Source organism: Sitophilus oryzae, unplaced genomic scaffold, assembly GCF_002938485.1.
Source record: "Sitophilus oryzae breed Bouriz unplaced genomic scaffold, Soryzae_2.0 scaffold_1297_pilon_pilon, whole genome shotgun sequence".
In the NCBI taxonomy this organism is placed as follows: domain Eukaryota; kingdom Metazoa; phylum Arthropoda; class Insecta; order Coleoptera; family Curculionidae; genus Sitophilus; species Sitophilus oryzae.
The window spans coordinates 585908-612944 of NW_022145945.1; the positions used below are offsets into that span (position 1 = coordinate 585908).

The 27037-nt window shown below is 31.9% G+C and overlaps 1 protein-coding gene across 2 annotated transcripts; it reads left to right on the forward strand.

Annotated features, from left to right (window-relative positions):
- Window positions 1-584: 584 nt before the first annotated feature.
- On the forward strand, window positions 585-23089 carry LOC115874512 (alpha-N-acetylglucosaminidase-like). Of its 2 annotated transcripts, none has more exons than XM_030889666.1 (16): window positions 585-833; window positions 1123-1283; window positions 4387-4565; window positions 7295-7513; window positions 8823-8984; window positions 9034-9163; window positions 9318-9463; window positions 9698-9782; window positions 10532-10681; window positions 12230-12445; window positions 13846-13932; window positions 14125-14315; window positions 15957-16077; window positions 16137-16230; window positions 16299-16469; window positions 22782-23089. In XM_030889666.1, exons 1-16 carry the CDS (start codon window positions 764-766, stop codon window positions 23018-23020), a joined length of 2421 nt encoding a protein of 806 aa, XP_030745526.1. In that variant the 5' UTR covers window positions 585-763; the 3' UTR covers window positions 23021-23089. The 2 variants fall into 2 exon arrangements, with proteins under 2 accessions (XP_030745526.1, XP_030745525.1); XM_030889665.1 differs by lacking the exon at window positions 9698-9782 and adding an exon at window positions 9829-9913 and having other exon boundaries at window positions 586-833.
- Window positions 23090-27037: the final 3948 nt, after the last annotated feature.

Consider the following 27037-nt stretch of genomic DNA (forward strand, 5'->3'; position numbering starts at 1 on the left):
AACACTAAGAACTAAACAAACGTGTTGCAGAAACACAACAAACTAGAGATAATTAATTATTTCTGGTATGCAATCGGAACGAGAAACCACTACCTGCTTTTCAGGTTAAAGGTAAACAATTTAATTATGCGCTCCCTTCGCTGCCATATTTGCCTTACCCATATCATGTTGATTGGCCTTGAGTTGAGGTGGTGCTGGTCAAATCAAATCGCAATGTTGCCAGTTATTGGCTGGCGCACGAGCACAGTTCTGCAATGTGATTGGGCGTATCTTTCATACGTCATCAATTGGCACTTTAAAATTATTTCAAATTAAAGCAATTTTGAGGGGCTATAAAAAAATTATTCAATGCCATGGAACTATCTTTTTTGGATAAATATACTGAAAATTGTCTTCTATTTCAGATTTTGTCCTTGAATTGGGTATTTTATTTTTTGTGAAAGAGCCCATTGGTTTTGCCTAGAATGATAACAAATAAATTTAAACATACTTTTTTATTTTGAATTTTTTATATTTAAAACGATCTCAAAAGATCCTGTGTCTACGCTACTGAGAACTGAACATTTTTAACAAGGAATAATTTAAACAATCGACAATCTACGGTCCACTCCAACTACAGTGAGATAAGCCTTTTAATCTTTCCTAATATTAATGAATATTGTGAAGCTATTTATTCTTAAGAAGCCTTTTATATGTTTATGTTTACGTGCAGTGAGTTATCAATGGTTCAAGAATATTGCATTAACAACACTAAAACATAATAATGCAACCCATTTGGTCAGTTTTACTAATTGTTTTTATAGTTTTTATAAACCATGAAGCAGCAGCATTCAGTAAGTATTGAGTATACTTATTTGTTTAAATACATTGTCTTCTCCTTAATATTTTAAATATATTTTTACAAATGAATTTACCAAATTAAAATGATAGGAGTTCAAATTTTTATTTAGAAATATAGATTCATGTGATTTTTTTAGAAAAAATGAATAAATAAAATTCATTAACTACTTCAGTAAAATATTTTGATAACAAATTTGAAAAGCACTTTATAAAATAAAAAAAATTGTATTATTATTCGTGCAAATTACGTAATTTTATTTATATTTTACAAAATTTTTACAGAATTCGAACACACATTAGGTCATATTAAAACAAAAACAACTTCAGGAGTACAAAAAACAGCTGTGGAAAATCTAATTAAAAGGACTATACCGGATAGATACAGTGAGTTTACTGTGATCATTGATTCTGACTTGGTTACAGATGGTAAAGATTTGTTTAAAGTAAGTAGAATAATAGGATAATAGTTTTTTTTCCATACCAACTGTTAAAATTGCCTTATATCTATCAAAAATAGTAGATAAAATAGTACTTTAACCGCAAGGGTCGATTAAATGATACTTTACAGATACAGCGAGGATAGGTTAAAAACTTTATTTTTTCTCGCACGTTTTTTAATTGCTTCCATTTTTGAAAATTTTTGTATTCCTTTTCGTAAATTATTCGGGATTTAAATGGAAGTAGTTTGGATATGGCGTTTGTCGCCTCAGCCTGAATATCTGTTGGTAATTTATTTATTTCGTTTTGAGCCATTTCTGGCTCCAATTCAATCAGCAATCGACACGAAAGAGAATTAAAAAATATTGACTCAAAACTGACAACTAAAGAGTCAGCTTTATTTATTTGTCAAATTACATAGAAACCAAAGCCAACCCAGCACAATATTTTTTCTACTCGTAATAAATTTCTTGAAATAATAATTTCTGAATATTTTTTAAAACGTAACTCGCTATGGAAAAAAATATTGTTTTATCTTGTTCTTATCACGCCCTCTCCTGCCGAAGGTTGGCGATCCAAATGGCAATTGTGGCTCTGGAAACTGCAGCCCGGAAGATTTCCGCAGACGAGCGTTCAAACCATCTCCTCAAATCTTTTAGCCATGAGTTCTGGCGTCTTCCTACTGATCTTTTCCCTTGCACTTTGCCCTCTATTATGAGGCGCAGTATTTCGTATCTACCACCTCTCATCACATGACCCAGGTATTGCATTTTTCTTTCCTTGATGGTGTTTAGTATCTCTTTTTGTTTCTGCATGCGCTGGTGTACTTCATTGTTGGTGATCCTTTGTACCCATGAGATTCGCAGCATCCGTCTGGGTATATACTAGCGATGGGAACTATCGAATGAATTAGACTATCGAATGGTTAGTGAATGAATGATTTCAACTATCGAATGTTTTTGTTCGAATAAAATCATTCATTCATTTGTATACTAAAGCATATGTGACAACCTCGCCGTGCGACAAAATGGTTATCGTTGCGCCACGACTATCGAATGCTTTTGATAAATGAAATTTAGTATTCGTTTGATTTTTGTGTGCGTCAGTGCATTATTAGTTCTTCCAAATTTTTATAACTGCGCCTTGTAAATACTATGCTATTTTTGCGTTTATTAAAATATTTAAAATACTAAAATAGTAGTTTTTTTTTATTTGACGATTGTGTGCGAAGTGGTCAAAATTTTTCCGAAAATTTGTGTGATTTTCCGTAGCCCGATCTTTCAATTATTTAATTTTATATGGTATATTATGGTTAGGTTAGATTGCATTTTTTTTATGGGAAATTTTGAGAAGTAGCAATTTTTAAGAGAGATGAGATGAACTTACAATTAATTTTAAAAATACATATTTGTATTTTAGATGTTTTAATAATATGAATTAGTTGAACTTAATAATAATATTTAAGTAATGTGGTTAGGTAAATGGTTATCGAACTCAAATTTTGGGGTGTGAGTAAATTAAATTGAAAGTTTTACACGTGCCAATTTAAAAAAAAGTTAACAATGTTTGTATTTTGTTTATGCTAATTCTCTTACATGTAGTTTTTGGCGAAGAAATATGTCATTTATTTTTTAAAGTAAATGCCAGCAAAAGTAAATATTATTTTTAAATAGTAATAAAAAGTAATATAAATAATTTTGATTTCTAATTTTTATTTATATTTTCCTTCCATTACACTGCATGCTTAGAAAATTAATAAATGTTTATATTTAATGATTTTAAAATTTGTTAATATAACAAATTAGTTCTGTAATTATTATTATTTAATAAACCAACGTTGCCATTTAGAGACTATATTGTTTTTAAATAGGATCTAATATAAATACTTTTGACTTCTATTTGTTGTTGATATTTTGCTACTACTTAAAAAAATGTTTATATTATTAAATGATTGTAAATTTTGTTGTTAATAGGTATAACAAATTATTACTGTTATTATTATTTATTAAACCAGTCTTTGCTTAAAAACATTAAAAATAATTTTCCTACATCCAAAATAAAAAGTATTATTGCAGTGTAACAACAGAATATTAATAAAAAAATGCAAAACATATAGACATACAAGGGACATACTATCCCTAACTAACTAATGCTAAAGAATAATATTCTTTGCTAATACCAACTAATACGAATATATGGCAACAGCGCCCTTCATAATATATTTTCTGTGTAAATACTACCAATACTACTACCTCAATAAAAAAAATAATGTGTCCTTATCTTTATTTGACTCCGCAAAAAATCAAAGATGCCGGCTTCTTTCATAGCATTGCCACCGACCGCTGTCGGGTTTCTAGGAAAGAAAGCCACGTCGCCGGACGACAACTAAAGTCCAGTTTATATTTTATTAAAATCGATCCTAACGAATAAATGAATTTGATAAATGAATGGTTTTTGCTGCCGAATTACTAGAATACAATATTTCAAGGCAGATGACGCATCTATTCGATAATTTTTATTCGAATAGTTTTCGACGAATGTTTTCTTACTAGCTATCAAATTATTCGAATGAATTGCAACTATCGAATGTTTCGATAGTATTCATTCGATAGTTCCCACTACTAGTATATACATTTCGAAGGCTTCTATTCTCTTCTCGGTCTGTAAATCCAGTGTCCAGCTCTCACATCCATAGAGTAACACAGAGAAGACGTAGCATCTGGCCATTCGAGTTCTGAGATCCGCACTGAGGTCTCTTCTTGTCACGTTTCTCATTGGTTAAAATGAATGCGTAGAAACCTGATTGTTAGTCAGGTTTCTATGCATTTCAACCAATAAGAAACGCGCTGACTAGTCAGAGATTCTTCTGGGAACAGACCTTTCATCGCTCGTGAATTAATCTTTTAGGTCGACGATAAAATACGATTTTATCGTTTTGTATAAAAAATAACTATTATTTTCAAAACTATGGCTTAGTAATCCTTGGCTTAAAAATTGTTGACAGGTTTTTTTTATTCATTGTAAAAATCTTCAGTAGAATCTTTGTAGTACAGAACAATCTATATTTAAAATTAAATTTCTACATATGTAGACATTTATCTTTTTTAGTTAGTTAGTACAAACGATGGTAAGATTCAAATTACTGGCACCACCGGAGTAGCAGCTGCATCTGGATTCAACTACTACCTGAAATATTTCTGCAATGCTCATATATCATGGGAACTATCTCAACTCAGTCTACCTAGTACTTTAACTAGTGTTAATGTTACTATAACATTCAATGACAGGTAAGCCATTAATAGTTATTTTTTATACAAGACGATGAAATGGTATTTTATCGTCATGTATAAAAAAATGTTTTTCCATAGCGAGTTACGTTTTAAAAAATATTCAGAAATTATTATATCAAGGAATTTATATTACGAGTAGAAAAATATTGTTACGGATTCCGTGGGTCCACTAATTTAAACTCACGATAAAATACTTAAGGAATTTATTTTTCTTCTAAATTTACTATTTACTCACAATTTGTACTAATTAAACACACAACTAACTGTTTATAAAAATTTGGCTGTACTTAAACTGCCGTTAAACGGTAGCTTACTAAAATGCCGTTAATAGGTATGACGTCGTTGATGTGACGCACTTGACGGCTTTATGAAATATAGGAATTTTATAAGGACTAACCAACGCTATCCACCCCACCAAATAACCAACTTAACCAACGCAACTAACACTGATAAAAAAAAATATAAAAAACAAATATAAATTAGTAAAAACCAACCAACCCCACCAAATAACCAACCAACCAATGAATTAACACCCTCCAAATAACCACGCTAACCAACCCGCCAAATAACTAAACCAATCCAACCAAAAAGAGTGAAACCAATGCAATAAGATCACGCTATAAGCAAAAAAATATAAAACAGTCTTGGTCGGCGTGAGATTTGAACCACGGACCATTCGCTCACGAAGCGATAGCCTCAGCCACGGAGCCACAGGTGCTCTTGCAAAATGCTTATAGGCAGGCATTACTTTTCGCCGACATGAACGACGTCACAATATCTATTAACGGCATTTTAGTAGGCTATCGTTTAACGGCTGTTTAAGTACATCGTAAAAATTTCCTTCGCCAAATTGTCCGATTCGCAATTTAGAACGCGGTATATTCAAACTTCAAACTCAACTGTCCCAATTGCCGATTACGCGGGCTTATATACTCTACTGTGTGTTTCTCGAACCTTCTAAAATTCTCGGAGAGCGTTCTACTTGCTACTAGAGATGGGCAAAAGTAACCGGTTTTTTGAATAACCGGTATTTTCCTCTAAAATAACCGGTTATTTAAAGGTAGTTTTTTTTCACCAATTAACCTAATAACTTTGCATTACGTTCAATAACCTATAGCCAGTTATTTTTTAAAAAATCGTACTTGTTTAAAACAACTAACAATTAAATATTAGCTGTTTGAATCGTAAATTTCGAAGAAGCGAACGGCACGGATCTTCCCGATATTACGACCATAACGGGAGATCCCGCTCCCGCTCCCAAAACGAAAATATATGACATCAAATGTCAAAATTAAATCAGGCATCAGGCGAACCCTGATGATAATAATCAAAACAACGGCCGAATGGCCCTGACAGGTCAGGGCCATAAAGCAAAGTACTAATGCCATAGACTACTACTAGCCACCAGCTAGCCAAGTGATACAAACCTAACTTCAAATAGATTCTCTAAATTCTATATTTAAATTTTAACCGACTTTAATGGATTTTCAACGGTTCTTCAAAAGTTTTCCATGGTTTCGCTCAGTTGCACCCACGTTTCACCGTAAATATATTTATTTGTAGTTTGAAGTCTCTCTTAAAGCTTAGATTAAGAATACAAAATTGAAGTTCAACATAGAAGTTCAAGTAATGAATGAAGATAATCTTTCATTATTTATTCATTCAGTCTCCTTATTTTTCTTTTGGTCTATATTTCTTGTGGTCTATTTTTCTCCATATTTGATTAAAATAACTTGGTTGTAGATTGTAGAACTTGTGGGTTGTGTGGTTTATTTGAACGTTAAGTAATTACTAGTTTTAATATCATATCCATGTCTACTCAAAAAAGTGAGGTTAGCATTTTTATTTAAATTCATTTTGTACATATACATACTTACATTGCTACAATCTCTATTTAATCATGCGATTTAACTAAGTTTATTATCTAAATTTGAAGTAGACCTATGTAGTGTAGAGGTAAGTAAACCTATAGGAAAACTAAATATTTAGTTTTGCTAGGTTAGGTTATTTGAATAACCGGTTAATTTGTGTCGGTTAATTTTGTCAAGTTATTATTTTTTAAAGATAATTCCGGTTAACCTATAACCGGTTTTTTACCAATAACCGCCCATCTCTACTTGCAACTGGAAAATTCTACTGCTGCCCGATTCGCTTTTGCACTTAGCTTCAACGAAAACGTGTTTCACTTTTTGGCGAATTCGCTAGGTTTCTCAATACACGTAGGCAACCAGCAATGCACGTTGCGACAATGTAGGCAACCAGCAATACAATTTAGCGCCACCTACACCTTGACAATATTGTGCTGGGTTGGCGTTGGTTTCTATGTAATTTGACAAATAAATAAAGCTGTCTCTTTAGTTGTCAGTTTTGAGTCAATATTTTTTTAATTCTCTCTCATGTCGATTGCTGATTGAATTAATGGCCAGACATAAGTAAATTACCAACAGTTATTCAGGCTGAGGCGACAAACGCCATATCCAAACTACTTCCATTTAAATCCCGAATAACTCCAAAAATGGAAGCAATTAAAACTCGTGCGAGAAGAAATAAAGTTTTTAATCCTCGCTGTTAAAGTATAATTTAATCTACCCTTGCGGTTAAAATACTATTTTATCTACTATTTTTGATAGATATAAGACAATTTTAACAATTGCTATGGAAAAAAATATTTTATTAAAAAAAATAGAATAGGTTTCAAAATGGTTACCATGACGACATTTTTTTAGGTATCGGTACTACCAAAATGTGTGTACTACAAGCTACAGTTTTGTTTGGTGGGACTGGAGACAGTGGGAGAAACACATTGATTGGATTGTACTAAATTCGTTCAATTTTGTACTGGCATTTAACGGACAAGAAGCAATATGGAAGAGGGTTTATCAGAAACTGAATTTGACAAATACGGATATTGACGAACATTTTTCTGGACCAGCATTTTTATCTTGGTAAGTACAGAATGATCGAAAAAAAGACGGCGTCAGCGATGGCTATGAAACGAAGATTAAAAATAAAAAAAAATATTACCTCTTGAACTTTGTTAAACGACCCTTAAAAGGATAAAATCCTTAAGTGACTCACTGATTAATCACGATCCTGCTCAAACCACTCAACGTAAGAAGCCCAATTTTGGCATACAGGTTGATTCTAGGGTGTAGAGGTCCGATAAGAAGGGATTTTTCGAAATTCCTGTTCTAAAGGGGTGAAACCATCCCTCAAATATTACAATATTTTTTATTTAAAAACGGTCAAGTTTCTGAAAAAAAGCTTAAACACGTATATCTTATTTTGTTTTTTTACATATTTTAAGATTTTTTAAAAATGTAGTGGGTGTTTTGAAAAATCTGGTCATTGATTAATCACGATCCTGCTTAAAGCGCTTGACGTAAAAAGCTGATTTTTGGAAAACGGATTGACTTTAGGGTGTAGAGGTTCGATAAGAAGGGATTTTTCGAAACTCGCATTCTAAGGGGGGGAAACCACCCCTCAAATATTATTTTTTATTTAAAAACCGGTGAGTTTTTCGGAAAAACTCTTAAACATAACATATTTTAAGATTTTTTAAAAATGTATACAGGGTGTTTCATAAAATATGACCATTGAGTAATCACGATTCTGCTTAAACTGCTTGACGTTAAAAGCTGATTTTTGACAAACGGATTGACTGTGGGGTGTAGAGGTTCGATAAGGAGGGGTTTCTCGAATCTCAAATTCCAAGAGGGTGAAAACGACCCTCAAATATTACAATATTTCTTATTTAAAAAACGGTTAGTCTTTCGGGAAAACGCTTGGACACGCATAATTTATTTTTCTTTTTTACATATTTTGATTTTTTTTAAAAAAATCATACAGGGTGTTCCAAAAAGTTGGGTAATTGATTAACCACGATTCTGCTTAAACTGCTTGACGTAAAAAGCTTATTTTTGGCAAACGGATTTTTCGAAAGTCAAATTCCAAAGAGATGAAACTACCCCTCAAATATTACCAAGTTATATAATAATATCACCATATTGTTTTTTCTCGTGCTGACATAAATGTGAGAAAATTTTATCCAGTTTGCTTTGCTTTATCATCACCATTACAAAGGATTAATTCGACGCGAACGAAGTCGCGGGTATACGCTAGTTTTACATATAAAATGACAACGATCTTCATTTCATAGCCATCGCTGACGCCGTTTTTTTCTCGATCATACGGTACTACACTTGGTATGTCATCTACCGGGACTTTGTTAGCTTTAAACAATGGTTATTTTAGGTTAAGAATGGGCAATCTCCGTGGATGGGGAGGACCACTCTCTGATTCCTGGCATGACAGATCTTTGAACCTTCAGCACCAGATCTTGGACAGACTTAGAGACTTTGGCGTTATAACAATCCTTCCTGCATTTGCTGGACATGTACCTAGAGCATTCCATGAGTAAATATCAGATTAGTAATATACAGGGTGTAAATAAGTAAGTCTTTAGTTTGTTTCCAGACACCAACATGACTCTCATGGCAAAATGGAATAATTTCGCAGATAGGTTTTGTTGTCCGTACTTTATAGATCCCACAGAAGATATTTTTCAAACTATTGGAAAAATGTTTATTGAAGAAGTACGTACACACTATAATTTAGTGTTTTTCAAAGTTCAGTTTGCTATAAGTTTGAGAAGACATGATTAAAATGATGAAAATTCTTCTTTAATTAAAATCAAATAAAACTCTGTTGAGAAAGTACATTATAAGAACTTTTTGTCTTAAATTATAGCAAATTGCAGAATATGGTACTGATCACGTGTACAATTGTGACAGTTTCAATGAAATGGAACCAAGCAGTACCGATTTGACATATTTATCCAACGTTGGTAAGAGTATATTTTCTGCTATGAGGCAAGCTGATCCCGAAGCAATTTGGTAAGTTTTGGTTTACAATTTTTTTTTAATTATTTGGCTTTTATTTGTGTCACTAATAAACAAATAACTATAAAATTTTAAATAAATTTTATATCCAGAAACCACTTTTAATATACCTACAAATTATGTATAACTTAGTATTATTAAATACTTTCCGTTTTATCTAGTAATTTTAGTACCTATCTAGAGTAGTGCCAATTTTATTAAAATATGTACATATTTTCTGATATACAGGGTGATGCAAGGATGGCTTTTCGTCCATTCTTTATTCTTCTGGACGAGAAGCAGAGCCAAAGCCTTGTTAACTTCAGTGCCTAAAGTAAGTTATTGATATCATTATAATATTTTATTTTTCTTATATACAGGGTGTTACAAGGTTGGATGTTCTATAACGACGCGTTTTGGAACGACACAACTAGGGCGGAGAGTTTTTTGACTAGTGTACCAACGGTAAATAAAAAATAATTAAAAAAATGTTACTTGTAATGCTTTTAATTACTGTAGCTTTAATTTGTGGATGAATTTTTGTATATGTTCGTGTATATTTGTCCTACTGCCTGTTTATTTATTGTTTCTTTTTATTTCCAACCAAATATCTACCTCTGTAATGTTGACGTTACTGACACATTAAATACCATATTATGTTTGATAATTTTGACATTAGGGAAACATGTTGAAGATAAAAAACACAACTGTTCTTGTGTGTCTAAGATAATAAATAATATTTTTTTATAATAAATCAATGTTAAAATAAATGTATTTCTCTATTTTTTTTCAAATAGGGTCAGATGATTGTGTTGGATCTTCAGTCAGAACAATTTCCTCACTGCCTGTTTATTTATTGTTTCTTTTTATTTCCAACCAAATATCTACCTCTCTCTGTAATGTTGACGTTACTGACATATTAAATACCATAATTATGTTTGATAATTTTGACATTAGGGAAACATTTTGAATATAAAAAAACACAAGTGTTCTTGTGTGTCTTGTTGTGAGGATAATTTTTAAAACTTTTTTTATAATCAATCAATGTTAAAATAAATATATTCTTGATTTTTTTTCAAATAGGGTCAGATGATCGTATTGGATCTTCAATCAGAACAATTTCCTCAGTACGATCGAATGGAGCAGTATTTTGGACAGCCCTATATTTGGTGTATGTTACACAATTTTGGTGGTACGCTTGGAATGTATGGTTCAGCTGATATCATCAATACGGTAAAAAAAATAATATCTCATACAAATACAGGGTGTTTCAGCCTGAGTTTATAGAAGTTTTTAGAGAAACCTCAATCTTTAGTTTGTAACTTTATATTTAACTAAACAATAGGAGTATTTCGGCTGGACAGCCTACCCCAGCATCTTACAGGCAGAAATCGGAAGATGCATACAACTTATATTAGATAGAAAAAGTTCGAAGAAAATCGAACAAAAATTTATTAAAAAAAAAGACCAAGGCTACTTATTAACTGCAAGACCAAGATCAAGGGAGTCTCGGTCTTGTATTTGCTCATCATTATGATCCATCTTTAAAATGGACTGTTGCTAATTCGTTTTATTTTTCAAGGCAGTTATTAATATAGGAAAAACATTTGTTTTATCCTAGATTGCAAAAATGCGTCAAATTTGAGACAATCTGTGTATAGCAATTTAATATTTCCAATTAATACTCTATATTATTCTACTAAGGGCTGGCAAAGGTTAGTCTTGGGTCGAGATTTTCTTATATAAGAAGTGTACAAAGCGTTTATAATGTACTGAACAAAGATGGAACAGTAACAACGTAATATCCGTTGCCAAACGTATGAAATAAACCGAGAAACTGTGCACATTGCTAAGAGACGTGGAAGGGGATATAGCAGATTTGTCGCAGTCGACCGCTTGACCCAATCAGTACACCTGTCAGTTGTCATGCAGTACTTAAAGTTCTAGGAAAGGGTGTACATCATGCGTTCAGCTTCACGATTTAATTACGTCTCATAATACTTTATTTGTTTATTTATTAACGAGTCGTTGTAATTTTCCCTATAGCTTGAAAATTTTTAAGTGCAAGTTAGAAACATTTGCATTTTTGGTAAAAATAAGTGGAATTGAGTTGGTGTTCGACAGTGGTCGCGCTATTAAAACTCTGAATTCAAAAATCGATATCTCGAAATCTATTAGAAATAATTGATTGTAGTTTTTCAAAAACTTTCTTCTGCAAAAATCTTTATAAATAAAAAGTTACACGATTGCTGAAAACTGTTATGCACTAAAAGTAAATGGATGGGCTGTTTAAATTTTAGAATGGAAAAAAACAACCTTATCGAATTTTTCTTATGTAAACATATGATAAATGATCCGATCTTCAAAACAAAAAGCTTCAATATCTAAAGTGGTTCTTAAGTTATGGCGTGTTATGTGTAAAAGAGTTGAGTTTTTAAATTATCTCGATTACTGACGTTTTCTAACGATATCCCAATTCCATTTAAGATGCTCAGACCATATCTAATGATTTTTATCTAGTTACCTTTTCGAAAAAAAGACTTAAAAATAAACGGTTTGCGATCGTGATTTTACTTTACTTGATAGGGAAAGGCGTACCGGCAACAACGCAACAGCACACAGTCGCATTTCTCTAACTCCGACTTAATAAGATCCCTATGCGATTTACTTCCACACATGTAAATACCGACCCAAAAGTAACAGTTGCCAGCACGGTATATGGATAAATAAAAATAATTTCCTATAGAATTCCACCCCTAAAGCAATATCGTTTTATTTCAGGAAGTAATAAAGACAAGAAACTCGGAAAATTCGACAATGATTGGAACGGGATTGACCATGGAGGGTATAAATCAAAACTACGTTATTTACGATCTGATGAGTGAGACCGCCTGGAGATCTGAACCGGCAAATTTAAGTGAATGGTTTAGGGATTATTCCAGAAGAAGATACGGCAGACAGGACAATAACGTTGAAAATGCATGGGAAATACTCAAGGTACAATAAAAAATAATACTGTTTGATCGAAAAAAAAACGGCGTCAGCGATGGCTATGAAATGAAGATCGCTGTCATTTTATATGTAAACTAGCGTGTACTCGCGGCTTTGTTCGCGTCGAATTAATCATTTGTAATGGTGATGATAAGGCAAAGCAAGAATTTCCATTAACATACAAACTGGATAAAATTTTCTCACATTTATGTCAGCATGGGGAAAAACAATATGGCGATATTATTATATAACTTGGTAATATTTGAGGGGTAGTTTCATCTCGTTGGAATTTGACTTTCGAAAAATCCGTTTGCCAAAAATAAGCTTTTTACGTCAAGCAGTTTAAAAAGAATCGTAGTGAATCAATTACCTAACTTTTTGGAACACCCTGTATAATTTTTTAAAAAAAATCAAAATATGTAAAAAACAAAATAAATTATGCGTGTCCAAGCGTTTTCCCGAAAGACTAACCGTTTTTTAAATAACAAATATTGTAATATTTGAGGGGCGTTTTCACCCTCTTGGAATTTGAGATTCGAGGGTTTCTCGAACCTCTACACCCCACAGTCAATCCGTTTGCCAAAAATCAGCTTTAAACGTCAAACAGTTTAAGCAGAATCGTAATTACTCAATGGTCATATTTTATGGAACACCCTGTATAAATTTTTAAAAAATCTTAAAATATGTCAAACAACAGAATAAAATATTTAAGTGTTTAAGAGTTTTTCCGAAAAACTCACCGGTTTTTAAATAAAAAATATTCTAATATTTGAGGGGTGGTTTCACCCCCTTAGAATTCGAGTTTCGAAAAATCCCTTCTTATCGAACCTCTACAACCTAAAGTCAATCCGTTTTCCAAAAATCAGCTTTTTACGTCAAGCGCTTTAAGCAGGATCGTGATTAATGACCAGATTTATCGAAACACCCTGTATACATTTTTAAAAATCTTAAAATATGTAAAAAAAAACAAAATAAAATATACGTGTTTAAGCGTTTTTTCGGAAACTTGACCGTTTTTTAAATAAAAAATATTGTAACATTTGAGGGGTGGTTTCACCCCCTTGGAACTGGAATTTCGAAAAATCCCTTCTTATCGAACCTCTCTACACCCTAGAATCAACCTGTATGCCAAAATTTAGCTTCTTACGTTGAGTGGTTTGAGCAGGATCGTGATTAATAGTGAGTCACTTATATAGATTTATATGGGAAATGTCATTGATCGTCATTTTCCAGCCAACTGGACACCGTTTTTTTTTTCGATCGTACGGTTTTACTATATATACAGAGATAATTTGTTGAGAATTTAATTACTGTCCCAAACTAAATAAATACAATGGACGTCCGAAGTTCTTTTAGTTTCAAGTTTATACAACTTTAGATGTCTTCATACTGGGTTTTTTTTTCAGGTAACAATTTACAATTTTTCTGGTACTGAGAGGATAAGAGGACACTTTGCGATCACTAGATCACCGAGCTTAGACATCACAACTTGGGTAAGACAAATTAGGTCCCTACATGAAAACCAAACTTGGCTCATTTAGACAATTTTTGTAACATTCTTTGAATGATTTTCTCTTATAATCTACGATAATGCATAGTTTTTAATATGTAATATCCTTAACAAACTTTTGCAACACTGCATATAAGTAACAATAAGACTAATATAGTCAATTTTTATTTATTAGGCTTGGTACAAGTACAAGGATCTCTTCGATGCATGGGACTACTTCCTCCAAAGTGCAGACAATTACAAAGACAGTCCCGGCTATTTGCACGACCTGGTAGATCTAACCAGACAAGTACTTCAAGCTAACGGAGACATATATTACAATAAATTAATATTAGCCTTCCAAAACAAGAACGTTACTGAGTTTCAGTAAGTACTGGTCACATTTATGATTAGACTGTTTTTTTTGTGTTGTTTATTGGTCTATCAGATCTATTGTAGTCCTCTTCTGTTTTCTAGCTTATATTCTCCAGTGGTATCCTTTTAGGAAAAAAATATCGGAAAAATAAAACTTCCATGTAGCTCTTTGTCTATAGCTTATCATCCCCTAGTACAGAGAACCATAATTTGCACTGATATAGAATATATTCTGTAGTTTCTTCTTGTGAGTTAAAGAATCTGCACATGGTTTAACTGTCAATCTCATCAGCTTTAAATGTCAATTGGGCTTACAATGTACTGTTAGTAAAAGCACTACAGTTTTGCCAGTTCTTCTGCCTTAGATTATCAGCCGTAAATTTTGGGTAGTGTTCTGGTCAGCAAATCTCTAGAGAAGAAACAGAAAGCAATTTATGAATTGATTTGTCTTGTGGCATGATGAAAATTATTTTTTTCGCCATTCTAGAGATTTGCTGACCATCCACTTTCTGTTGCTTTTATGTAATTGCTTTTGCAGCGACACAGAGGAGTTTTAGGCCTATGAATGAGACTTGTTTGTCCATTTCATCTACTTTTTTATTGCTATGGTAATACTTGTGCTCAAGTATCCAGACTAACGTAGAATTGCTACGTTCTCCCAATATATTTAGCACACTCCGATTCTTAATACCAACCAAATTAAATAAAAATTAAATAATGTTTTTAAATTTATATTATTTGTGGTCTTTCAACTGATAGATCTTCTCCAATCTTTCATAACAATAAAAATTACATATTTGCAATATATCGGGTGCGTCTCAAAAGTGGCTCACCCCTATAACTTTTTTATTTTGTCATTTAAAAAAACGAGGTTTGGTATGTTAATATATGACATAAATTGGGATTGATTGACGTATTCACTGGTTTTTGGTCACTTCCTGTTTTACCAGAAATGACTACAACTTTTCATTTTTAAATGGCACCCTCGGTATTTTTTTACTTTATTCGATAGAAAATGGCATTCTGAATAGAATGACATATAATGTGTCAACTTTTGACATTCTCGCTTAATAAAAAATCATATTTTAAAATGCAATCTAGAGTGCCATGGTTATGTTAAAAATACTAGTTCTTAATCAAGGAGCCCTGGAAAAATAGATTTGATCGTCTAATGTTTTTAATGTGTCCTGGCCAGTTAGAAAATGCTCAAATCGTATTTTTAATCATATCTCAATTTTTTCAAATGGAACGAGGGTGGCTCATTAGCATATTTCGAAAAGGCATTTTTTTACGAATAATTTGATACCACACACATGGTATTTAGAGTCAAATTTTCATTACAAACCGCAACTTATAATTTCAAATAAACCATATGCAAAAATGGCAAAAGTTGACATATGATATGTCATTCTATTCAGATTGTTCTTGTCTATCGAATAACTCGTGATAATACCCGTAAAACAGGAAGTGACCGAAAACAATTGAATAACGTCAATCAATCCTAATTTATGTCATATACTAACATATCAAATCTCGCTTTTTGAACTGAAAACATAAAAAAGTTATAGGGGCGAGCCACTTTTGAGACGAACCCGGTATTTGATAGGTATTAAAAAATAAGTTAACTGAAATAAATCCATATTAAAATTTTAGACAATTAGCTACCATTTTTAAGGAGATTTTTGTGGATTTAGAAAATATTCTTGGAACTAACGAAGCTTTCCTATTGGGCAAATGGATAGACGCTGCTAAAAAGTGTGCTAATGGCAGCCAAGTATGTTTTGATGAAAAATATAAATAAAAGAAAATTAAACCTTTTCCTATTTCTTTTAGGAAGAAAAATTATTTGAATACAATGCCAGAAATCAAATAACTTTATGGGGACCTTTTGGTGAAATTATGGATTATGCTGTTAAACAATGGTCAGGTAATATTAAGAGAAAAATAAAGATTATTTGATATGTTTATATACTACTTTATTCTAACAACTTTCAGGTGTGGCGGAAGATTATCTGTATCCAAGATGGAATGCTTACATCGACTACATGAACTACTCTCTAGTGCACAATACCACGTTCCATCATGAGCTAACCAAGACAATTATTTTCCTTCTCTATGAAGAACCGTTTTGTTTTTCGAATAAGGAATATCCTACTGAACCCACAGGTACATTTAATAATAGATATACTAAAAAATACTTAAAAATAGTACCATTTGTGAATAGCAACGAACAGCTTTTTTGTCAGCATTCGTGGGATACAGGCTACAAAGTATTGTTTAACAATGCAAAAATTATAATGAATACGATTAGTATAATAGTGTGCCCAACGAGAGGACCCCTAACAGTGACAGTTGTTTCTGTCATTTTGATTAACAGACAAATTGTATTTTATGTCACCTTTTTGGATGATGTTTGTCAATCTGAGGCCTTTTTGTTATTCGTTGGTATATGTCCAGGCATCATCGGAATACTAACTTAGTCCAGAGCCAGTATATTATACAGGGTGTCCCAGATATAAGTACAAGTATTTTTAAGGGTGGTAGATCTGGTCAAAAGAAACATATTTTCTTTTTGCCATTTTTAAAATAAATTGAAAATAACCGAGTTATTTAACTTTGAAATTTATGATAACTTTGAAACAAATCGCCAGTAGGATCACTTCCCACATTCCACAAAATAAATTAAAAGAAAAAAAACTTACCAAACATTAAAAAAGGATATCCTGATAGCAGATCGATATGATTGCAAAGCTTTCTTTTTTTCCATTTTACCAGTCTTAAAATAAAAATAATAAAGACAATGGAAGTCCGAAAACATTTTATTTTCAATACTGAATCATTGTCTACCACATTCAAAAAACATGTTAAATAATATTTTGCAAGTGATAGATTTGTGTTCAGTTTAGCAGATATTTCCAGTGTATGTGTAATGGTTGGATAAAAATACTCATAAATTTTCATCAAAAGGGTAAGCTCTAACTTAATATTTGAAGGTTATATTGGTTGATTGAAACGATTGAAAAAATTTCCTAATATGGCGGAGAAAGAAGCTCTAATACTAATTGTTAAGATTTATTTTTTCAGCTTACTCAACTGTTAAAAGTATTTAAAACATTGCGCATTTTCCTCAAAATTAGTTTTCGTATTTTTCTGTAGAAACTGAAACTTACTGTGAATTTATAAATAAACATGCAGAATGTGGGTAATGGGAGGAAGTGGCAACATTGCACTCTCTCCGAGATTTTCTCTATGGACTGTAAACGAATTTCCGGAGAGTGAACAGTGGCACTCAAAAAGGTTTTCAAAAATTTCAGGAAAATGTACAAAAAAAAAATAAAATCTTCAACATTTTTTTTTCGAAAAAATTTAATCGAATGCCTATGTTGCCATATTATCAAGAAATTATGTTTTTTAACTAAAAACTAAAAAAACTCCAAAAATTTTTTCAAAAAATTTCGAATTTTCAATATTTTTTTTTTCGCGAAAGAAACCTCATAGGCGTGTTTCTGGGGTTAAACTATACAGGGTGTCCCAGAAATAAGTGCAAGTATTTTAGTGTATAGTATAGTTCATACCCCAGAACACGCCTATGAGGTTTTTTCGCAAAAAAAATATTAAAAATTCGAAATTTTTTGAAAAATTTTTTGGAATTTTTTTTAGTTTTTAGTTAAAAAGCATAATTTCTTGATAATATGGCAACATAGGCATTAGATTAAATTTACAAGAAGGAAATATCCAGAAAAGATTCAGAGGTTTTCAAAATTTTAGCAAAAAATATTTTTTTTTTAAATTTAAGTAAAATAACTCCGTAATTTTGGACTTATTTGAAAAACAATAAAGAGAAAATATGTTTCTTTTATCGAGATCTACCAGTCCTTAAAATACTTGCACTTATTTCTGGAACACCCTGTACTATAATAATAGCTCCCGTATAACGCCTTGGAAGTAGCAAGGTACAGCTTGCCATACTAGAGCCGTTCGGTATACAAGGAGGTTAATTAACACCCTCAGGATTGTGAATCCCAAGTACTCATTTAAGGCTGAGTCGACCTAGGTACCTTAACTATTTTTATTTTAATAAAAATAGTCGGCTGATGAAATGCCGGGTGTGGGATTCGAACGCACTACCTTGAGATTGGTAGACGAGAGCCTCCGGGCACCTTTATACACCCTGTACTAACAGTTAAAATACTTGCATATATTAATCAAAGGCCAAAAATTTGAGTTTTATAATTAGTGGAAAGAGTTAAAATTTTACGAAAGAGAAAAAAACTATTTTCTTTAATTGAAAATTACTTTACTACCACTAATTTTGGCGTTATAACTGCTTAAATCACGAGAAGCTGAAATGAAATTATATGCCCATCTTTTTGTCGAGTGATTAAATTGTAATCATTACAATCTGTGATCACAATATAAAAATCTATTTTATAATTTCTTCTGATTTTTATAATCTGAACATTTTTCTGCTACAACCTCCAAATAACCTGCATTACGGAAATTCTTGTTATGTACGTGTATTAGAATACATAAATTCAACAAAAATGTCGCTTCTAACACAGTGCAAATAAAATAACACACTTTTATACTTGAAAAGCACGTAATTCCACACCCTGTGCTAGGCATTTTTCGATATAGGTCACACTAGGATGGGCAGCAAAAATAATTAAGGCACAGGTTTTTTATAGTCGCCGGTAATTTTTAGTTGATGTTCGTGATCTAGGTCATTTCCCTTGAGGCTAGCTACAGGGGGGTAATAACATGTCATAGTAAAGGCAGATGATTGGTAATCATGTTGAATGGATAATCAGATTTTTTTCTGCTTCATACGAGGGATGACTTTTATATTTTTTTCCATAGCAACTGTTAAAATTTGCCTTATATCTATCAAAAATAGTAGATAAATTAGTACTTTATCCGCAAGGGTAGATTAAATAATACTTTAACAGCGAAGATAGGTTAAACACTTTATTTCTTCTCGCACGTTTTTTAATTGCTTCCATTTTTGAAAAATTTTGTATTTCTTTTCATAAGTTAATCGGGATTTAAATGGAAGTAGTTTGGCTACAGGCTGTATATCTGTTGGTAATTTACTTATTTCGTTTTGAGCCATTTCTGGCTCCAATTCAATCATCAATCGACACGAAAGAGAATTAAAACATATTGACTCAAAACTGACAACTAAAGAGACAGCTTTATTTATTTGTCAAATTACATAGAAACCAACGCCAACCCAGCACAATATTTTTTCTACTGGTAATAAATTCCTTGAAATAATAATTTCTGAATATGTTTTAAAACGTAACTCGCTATGGAAAAAAATATTGATTTATATACGACTACTATATATACTATACAGGGTGTCCCAGAAATGAGTGCAGATATTTTAAGAGGTGGTAGATCTGGTCAAAATAAACATATTTTCTCTTTACCATTTTTAAAATAAATTGAAAATAACTGAGTTATTTAACTTTGAAAATTTAAAAAAATAATCGCAACATTTTGAGAACCGCCGGCAGGTATTCCCAACTACATCCAATTACCCGGATCAAGCCCGGATTTCAGTTAATTCGACGCACTGTGTTGCCATATGGACAAGAAAGTATATGTTTACAAGTAAGTCATAAAATCACAACACCTGAGGAGTTTGCAGAGATGCATTACATTTTTAAGATTGTGATATTATTACATAAAATAAATTAAAAGTTAAATGTTTAAAAGTTAAATTAAAAAAAACTTACCCAACATTAAAAAAGATACTTATGACAGATCGATGTAACTGCGACAGTTCTCTTTTTCGATACACACTTAACTAAAATACACTTCATTGCTGCTTTACTTGTACGTGCTATTATAAAAACTGCTAAAATAACAGTCCCCATTTTTAACTTAACACATTATTTTCGTATAGGCTTCATCACAATTTGAACCACTGATTTACAAAACACCTTGAAAAGCACACATTACACATTACTTTGAATATCTTTCTGAATGAATAAATGTTGAGAATTATTGTCTCTTACCGCCACTTTACGAACTACTTTCAATCTAAGAAAATACATGTTTCACTCAACAATTTTAAATACGTATTTTGCTTTTTCGCTATTTTTTCGATGTATTTCGACAATTCCGTCAACAGCCCAACCATCCGTCGGCCAAGACAGCCACGCATCACTGGTTGGTAACTGCTCACTGCTTCTTTGTCGCGCCGGCGTGTCGAGCTTGCGTCATGCGAGGTTGCCGTAGTTTCAACAATTTCAAATTCAAGACACTCGAAGCAATCAAATTCTTATTAAATTTTAAAAATAAAACAGAAAAACATGAAAGGAAACAAACAAAACACAAATGAATTGATTATTGATAAGGTCACAAAAAAGAAATTTCTAAAATGTTTATCGTAATTCAGAATTCAATATATCGAAAACAGCCCGACGAATAATCAATTCATTTTCGTTTTGTTTGTTTCCTTTCATGTTTCTCTGTTTTATTTTTAAAATTTAATACAAATTTGATTGCTTCGAATGTCTTGAATTTGAAATTGTTGTAACTACAGCAACGTTGCTTAACATCGTCGTCTGACGCAAGCCTGCCACGACGGCGCGGCTCAAAGGACCAGTTCACACGTGGCACTCTTGGCCGACGCGCGACGTTTGGGCTGTCAAAATACATCGCAAAAATAGCGAAAAAAACAAAATACGTATTTAAAATTGTTGAGTGAAACATGTCTTAAATTGAAAGTAGTTCGTAAAGTGGCGATAAGAGACGGTATTCAAAGTAATGTGCGTTTTTCAAGGTGTTTTGTAAATCAGTGGTTCAAATAAAACAGAGAAACATGAAAGAAAACAAATATTGAATTCTAAATTAAAGAAAACAAATATTGAATTCTAAATTACGATAAACATTTTAGGAATTTCTTTTTTGTGACCTGGTTGTGAATAATATGATGAATCATTTTCGTAAACGTCATAAACGTAATGTTTTAGTTAATTTTCGGTGGTTTTTGTTAAGTTTTCATTGAAAGGGTAAGTAGGTACTAAAAATAATTAATGTGTTTTTTTTCTATAATAATTATTAATAATGAGCACTGATAACAATTTAACATTCTTAATTTTTGAGTAGAAATTTTTCTATAAATTTATAAATGTAGAACTATGTAGAATGTGGATAACATAGGAGGTTACAACACTGCGAGGCACTAAAAAGTTTTTTCCCGGAAAATGTCAAGAAAAATTTTAAATTTTCAACATTTTTTTTTCGCAAAAAAAACCTTATAGGCGTGTTTCTGGGGTTGAACTATACTACCAGTTAAAATATTAAATATTTGCACTTATTTCTGGGACACCCTGTATGTGCTGGATAAAAAACACTTTCATTAAAAGGGTAAGCTCTAACTAAACATTAGAGGTTATAATTGTTTATTGAAACGATTGAAAATATTTCCTAATATGGCGAAAAAAGAAGCTAATTGTTAAGATTTATTTTTTCAGTTTACTCCACTGTAAAAAGTATTTAAAATATTGCGCGTTTCTCTACAATTAGTAGAGCAATCTACACTAATATGAATAAAATTAATTTTCGTATTTTTTTGTAGCAACTTAAAATAATTGAATTTATAGATAAACATGCAGAATGTGGGTATGGTAGGAGGTGGCAACGTTGCATTCTCTCCGACACTCTCTATGCCCGGTAAACGAATTTCCCGGGGAGTGAACAGTGGCACTCAAAAGTTTTTCAACATTTTCCGGAAAATGTCAAGAAAAATATAAAATTTTCAACATTTTTTTTTCGCAAAAAAAACCTCATAGGCGTGTTTCTGGGGTTGAACTATACTACCAGTTAAAAAATCTGCACTCATTTCTGGGACACCCTGTATATTATCGTTTTATACCATTTTATCGTCTTGTATAAAAAATAACTATTGCAGATAGAGGTAGAATAAAACGGTGGATAACTTTTAAGCACTATTATTTTTCGAAGTATTCTCCACGAAAAGAAATACATTTTTGCATCCGTTGGAACCAATTCTGAAAGCAGTTATTTCACTCACTTATTGGTACCTTCAAAATGGCGTTATTAAAGGCATTGACTGCATCTACTAGAGACTAGAACTTTTAACCACGAAGTTCATTCTTAATTTTTGGAAAAGTAAACGAGTCACTAGGACTAAAGTCAGGACTGTATGGAGGATGGTCCAACAATTCGATGTTATCTTGCTTTAAAAACTCAATTGTTTTTCGGGCTGTGTGGGAACTTGCACTGTCTTGGTGGAGGATCATTCGTCGTTGTTGGAAACACTGCGAGAACGTATTAACTATGTTTTTCTATTTTTTTATTTGATAAGAATGAGTTTCCTGAAAAATTTCCGAGATTTAATTGGATTCTAGTAGAATTTTTGAGTTAGTAAGACGAGTAGCAAAAAGTTGGCAACACTGCTTATTACCAGTTGGTATTGTTACTATATTTTTGGTATTTTTTTAGGTGATGCTATAGAAATCGCCAGAGAAATTCAAGGGAAATACTGGTACACCAACCATACAGACGTTTTGAATAAGATCAACATGCAAATACCCGCAAGACCAAAGAAGTCTTCTTTAAAATACAAAAATAAAACTTGTAAAAAAAGTAAGGACTGTCCAGCTAAAAATAAACTAAGTTTAAGAAGATTTGTGTCAAAAATGAGAGATTTGGATCCGTTACATTCCTATTTCAGTACTTGAACTATTTGATTGACAGAGATTGGTTAGTTATTTATGTGAATATGAAAATACAAAGTATATTAAAAAGTACTAATGTTGTTTACTTAATTGCTTTATATTTGATGACTTAAATTCGTTTGATTTGTTATAACTTGAAACTAGGACATTTATATTGTTTTTTTACAACTAAAAACCCAGGACTTTCATTTTCATGTTGTGTGCAAACTTTCGAGGATTCTTTCAAAAATTAGTTATAAATTTGTTTGATAATTTTTTTGTCCTTTATGTTTACATTTTTTTTTTCATTTTTTACAAGCTGTCAATGCTGAAGTAAACAGTTTGCGACATTTGTGACGTTTATAGCAAAGCCGCCTATGATGATATTAATTATTTAAAAATACTTGTCCCAACATTTAGTTGTCAGTAAATTTGTCCTTTTATGAACAAAATCCGCTACTGTAAATATGGATTGATTTACAAATTCATAAAAATATTGTCAAGTTGTTTAGGATATATGGCTGTTTATATTTAAAAAATTAAACATATATTTTCCAGTCGTTTTGAAAAACCATGGCAATAATTCCAAAATATGACTTTGTCCCAACATATAGTTGTTAGGGCTCGTACTAGATGTCCACTCCTCGGAGGCAGAATACTTGTTCTCAGAAGAGGATGGGAAATGCCCTGTCTTCCTTACAACAGGAAGATCCCCATTTTTGTAAATCTCTGTGAAAATCCCCATCGGTAAAAAAATATTTTTTACAGACCAGTGTGTTATAAAAAATATATTTTTTTATTAGTCAGGTGTCATTAAAATGATTCACTGGTAAATTAATATGTAATAGAAACATTATATATGTATAGAAACAATTATATATCGATAAAAATTAAATGAATGAACCAGATCCACATAATACTATCATAATTTTAATGATCATGTGTATATAGAAACGCATTAAAATATTTTTGTAATAAAATATCCACTTATATAACAGACGAACCATTACAGATACTCGACTTTCGAGAATAACCTATAATTATGTTTTTTTATTTAGTACAGGACAGGCTTCAGTCATTTTATAGCCTAGTACAAAGTAAATCTTGCCAGCCTTTTTGATTCTATTATTGTTTTATATTTATATCCAGTCCTATATAAAAAGACTAAAAGTGTCTAAATTCGTTTACATACCGTTAAAACTCCAACTAGGTACTAGATAAGACTTTTCATGGTCCTGATAAACTACTAGAAGTTTAGGTTAAGTTAAGTTGCAGGGGTATGTCATCCTGTTTGATCCCTCATTTGGCCTTGGACCCATTGCGATATACCCCTGTATCCTGTATTACTGTGTACCAAACCTTCCTCTCATACTTTCTTTGTGTTAAAGCCTTCCTTCTTTTTTTTCGTATATTTTTCATTTTATTCATTTTATGGAAAGCACTGTTCATTAAAATGTTGTATCCTATGTTATAAGGTTTCTCTCTACTGTCTCACAATGTACCGTTTGTGTCGGGGAAGGGATCATAGTTTCATAGTTGTCGATTTTCGAAAGAAATCAGTACATGTATATTATTTCGTATATTTTTCATTTTATGGAAAGCACTGTTCATTAAAATGTTGTATCCTATGTTATAGGGCTTGTTTCTCTCCACAATTTCCTGTCTCACAATGTACCGTTTGTGTCCTGGAAAGGTTCATAGATTCCTAGTTGTCGATTTTCGAAAGAAATTAGTACATGTATATTATTTCGTATATTTTTCATTTTATTGATTTTATGGAAAGCACTGTTCATTAAAATGTTGTATCCTATGTTATAGGGCTTGTTCCTCTCTACAATTTTCTGTCTCACAATGTACCGTTTGTGTCCGGGAAGGGTTCATAGTTGTAGTTGTCGATTTTCGAAAGAAATCAGTAAATGTATACTATTTCGTATATTTTTCATTTTATTGATTTTATGGAAAGCACTGTTCATTAAAATGCTGTATCCTATTTTATAGGGCTTGTTTCTCTCTACAATTTCCTGTCTCACAATGTACCGTTTGTGTCCGGGAAGGGTTCATAGTTTCATAGTTGTCGATTTTCGAAAGAAATCAGTAAATGTATATTATTTCGTATATTTTTCATTTTATTGATTTTATGAAAAGCAATGTTCATTAAAATGTTATATCCTATGTTATAGGGCTTGTTTCTCTCTACAATTTCCTGTCTCATAAGTACCCTTGAGGTACTGAGTGGGTCGACCGGTCAACTGCGACAAATCTGCTTTATCCCCTTCCACGTCTCTTAGCAATGTGTACAGTTTCTCGGTTTATTTCATACGTTTGGCAACGTGTTTCTGTTCTCTCTTTGTTCAGTACATTATAAACGCGATAAACGCATTGTACTCTTCTTACAGACGGAAGTCTCGACTTAAGACTAATCTTTGCCAACCCTTAGTATAGGATTTTGGTAATGAGTAAAAATGTAGGTGTAAGTGCCCTGGAGCCGGTCCTGACTCTGCACCCATTCCTATATAGATTTCTCGTTCAAATATCGTTAGATTTTTTTTTTCGAAACCACATATATGGCGTGACGCCGCTATAATAAATACCTTCTCGTTCGAAAAACAGAAATGATCATTTCCCGTCGAATCGCGGTATAATCTGAAAGCAGTCTAGATATTGTTAAAGAGTTATTTTGATGGCTCCGGTTACAAACATGTTCCTGAACTATAGAATAGCGCAGATCTATTGGCGGTTCGTTCGACGAAGCTTGTTAAAAAATATTTGAAGAGATTCTATCGAGAAATAATGTTAACTATAATCAGTGGCGTATCTTAGATAATAGTTCATGTGGACAAGGTGTTTTTTTTTCTAAATCTAAATAAATAAAACAAAATCCACTTAGTTACACAATTTATAACTCTAGAGCGGCGGGATTGATTTTAATGATTTCTAATTTGTTGCATTGGTCTCCGCCTCGAATAGCAGAATATCTATTAAAACATCGAAAAAATTCAGGAAAAATATATACAGAATATTATTTTATAAATAAATTAGGGAACTCCGCCATTTTCCAAAATTTACGTCACGCAAATCGGTTATACGGGGTGAGTCCTAAATAAGTGAAAACATTTTTAAGGGTAGTATATTTCGACCCCAGAAACAGATGTATAATGTTTTTTATTGCGATAAAAAAAATTTCGGCAATTTTTAGTTAAAAAACATATCGTCATCATTTGGCAACATAGGTAGTAGATTAAATTTACAAGAAAGAAAACCCAGAAAAGGCTCAGTAGTTCTCAAAATTTTACCGAAATATCAATTTTTTGAAATTTTCAAAGAAAAATATCTCAGTTATTTTGAACTTATTTGAAAAACGGCAAAGAGAAAATATGGTTCTTTTATCGAGATCTCCTAACCCTAAAAATATTTGCATTTATTTAAGGCTCACCCTGTATACTAGACATTACAGTGTGAAAACCGCATATTGACATGTCATTGAAATATACAGAGTGGCCCCCAGCTGTCAGCTGTATTCCGGAAACTTCGGCAGTATATTCTACAGATAAAAATAAGTAAAAAAGTTTGTATAAATGTATGTCCTAAAATACAGGGTATAGAGGTTTTATTTTTATTTCGATTTTTTCCAAATAATTACTGAAGTAAAGTCAATATTTGGATAAAATTGATGTCTGGGAGTTGCTTGACATGAGAAATTTGATTTTGATGTCAATATGATTCCTACTTGTAGAGGGCGCCACCTACATATTTTTTAACTGGTTTGAAGAGTAACAACTTTTTGTCCGTTCCTGTATAAAACTACTGAGTAAAAAATATATATTTACGGTGTTTTTTACATAAAAAAAGGTCTCTTGGTAAAAACCGTTATGAGTAATGGTTCTCGAGATATTTGGAATCGAAATTATCAATACCCTGTCATCATTGACATAAATTAAACCATGTTGACTAAATAGTTGTTAGACTGAAATCATAAATTTGAAATATTGTTGTGCAAAAAGTTCAAGAAAAACGGTTTATCATTTATCAATTTGAAAAAAA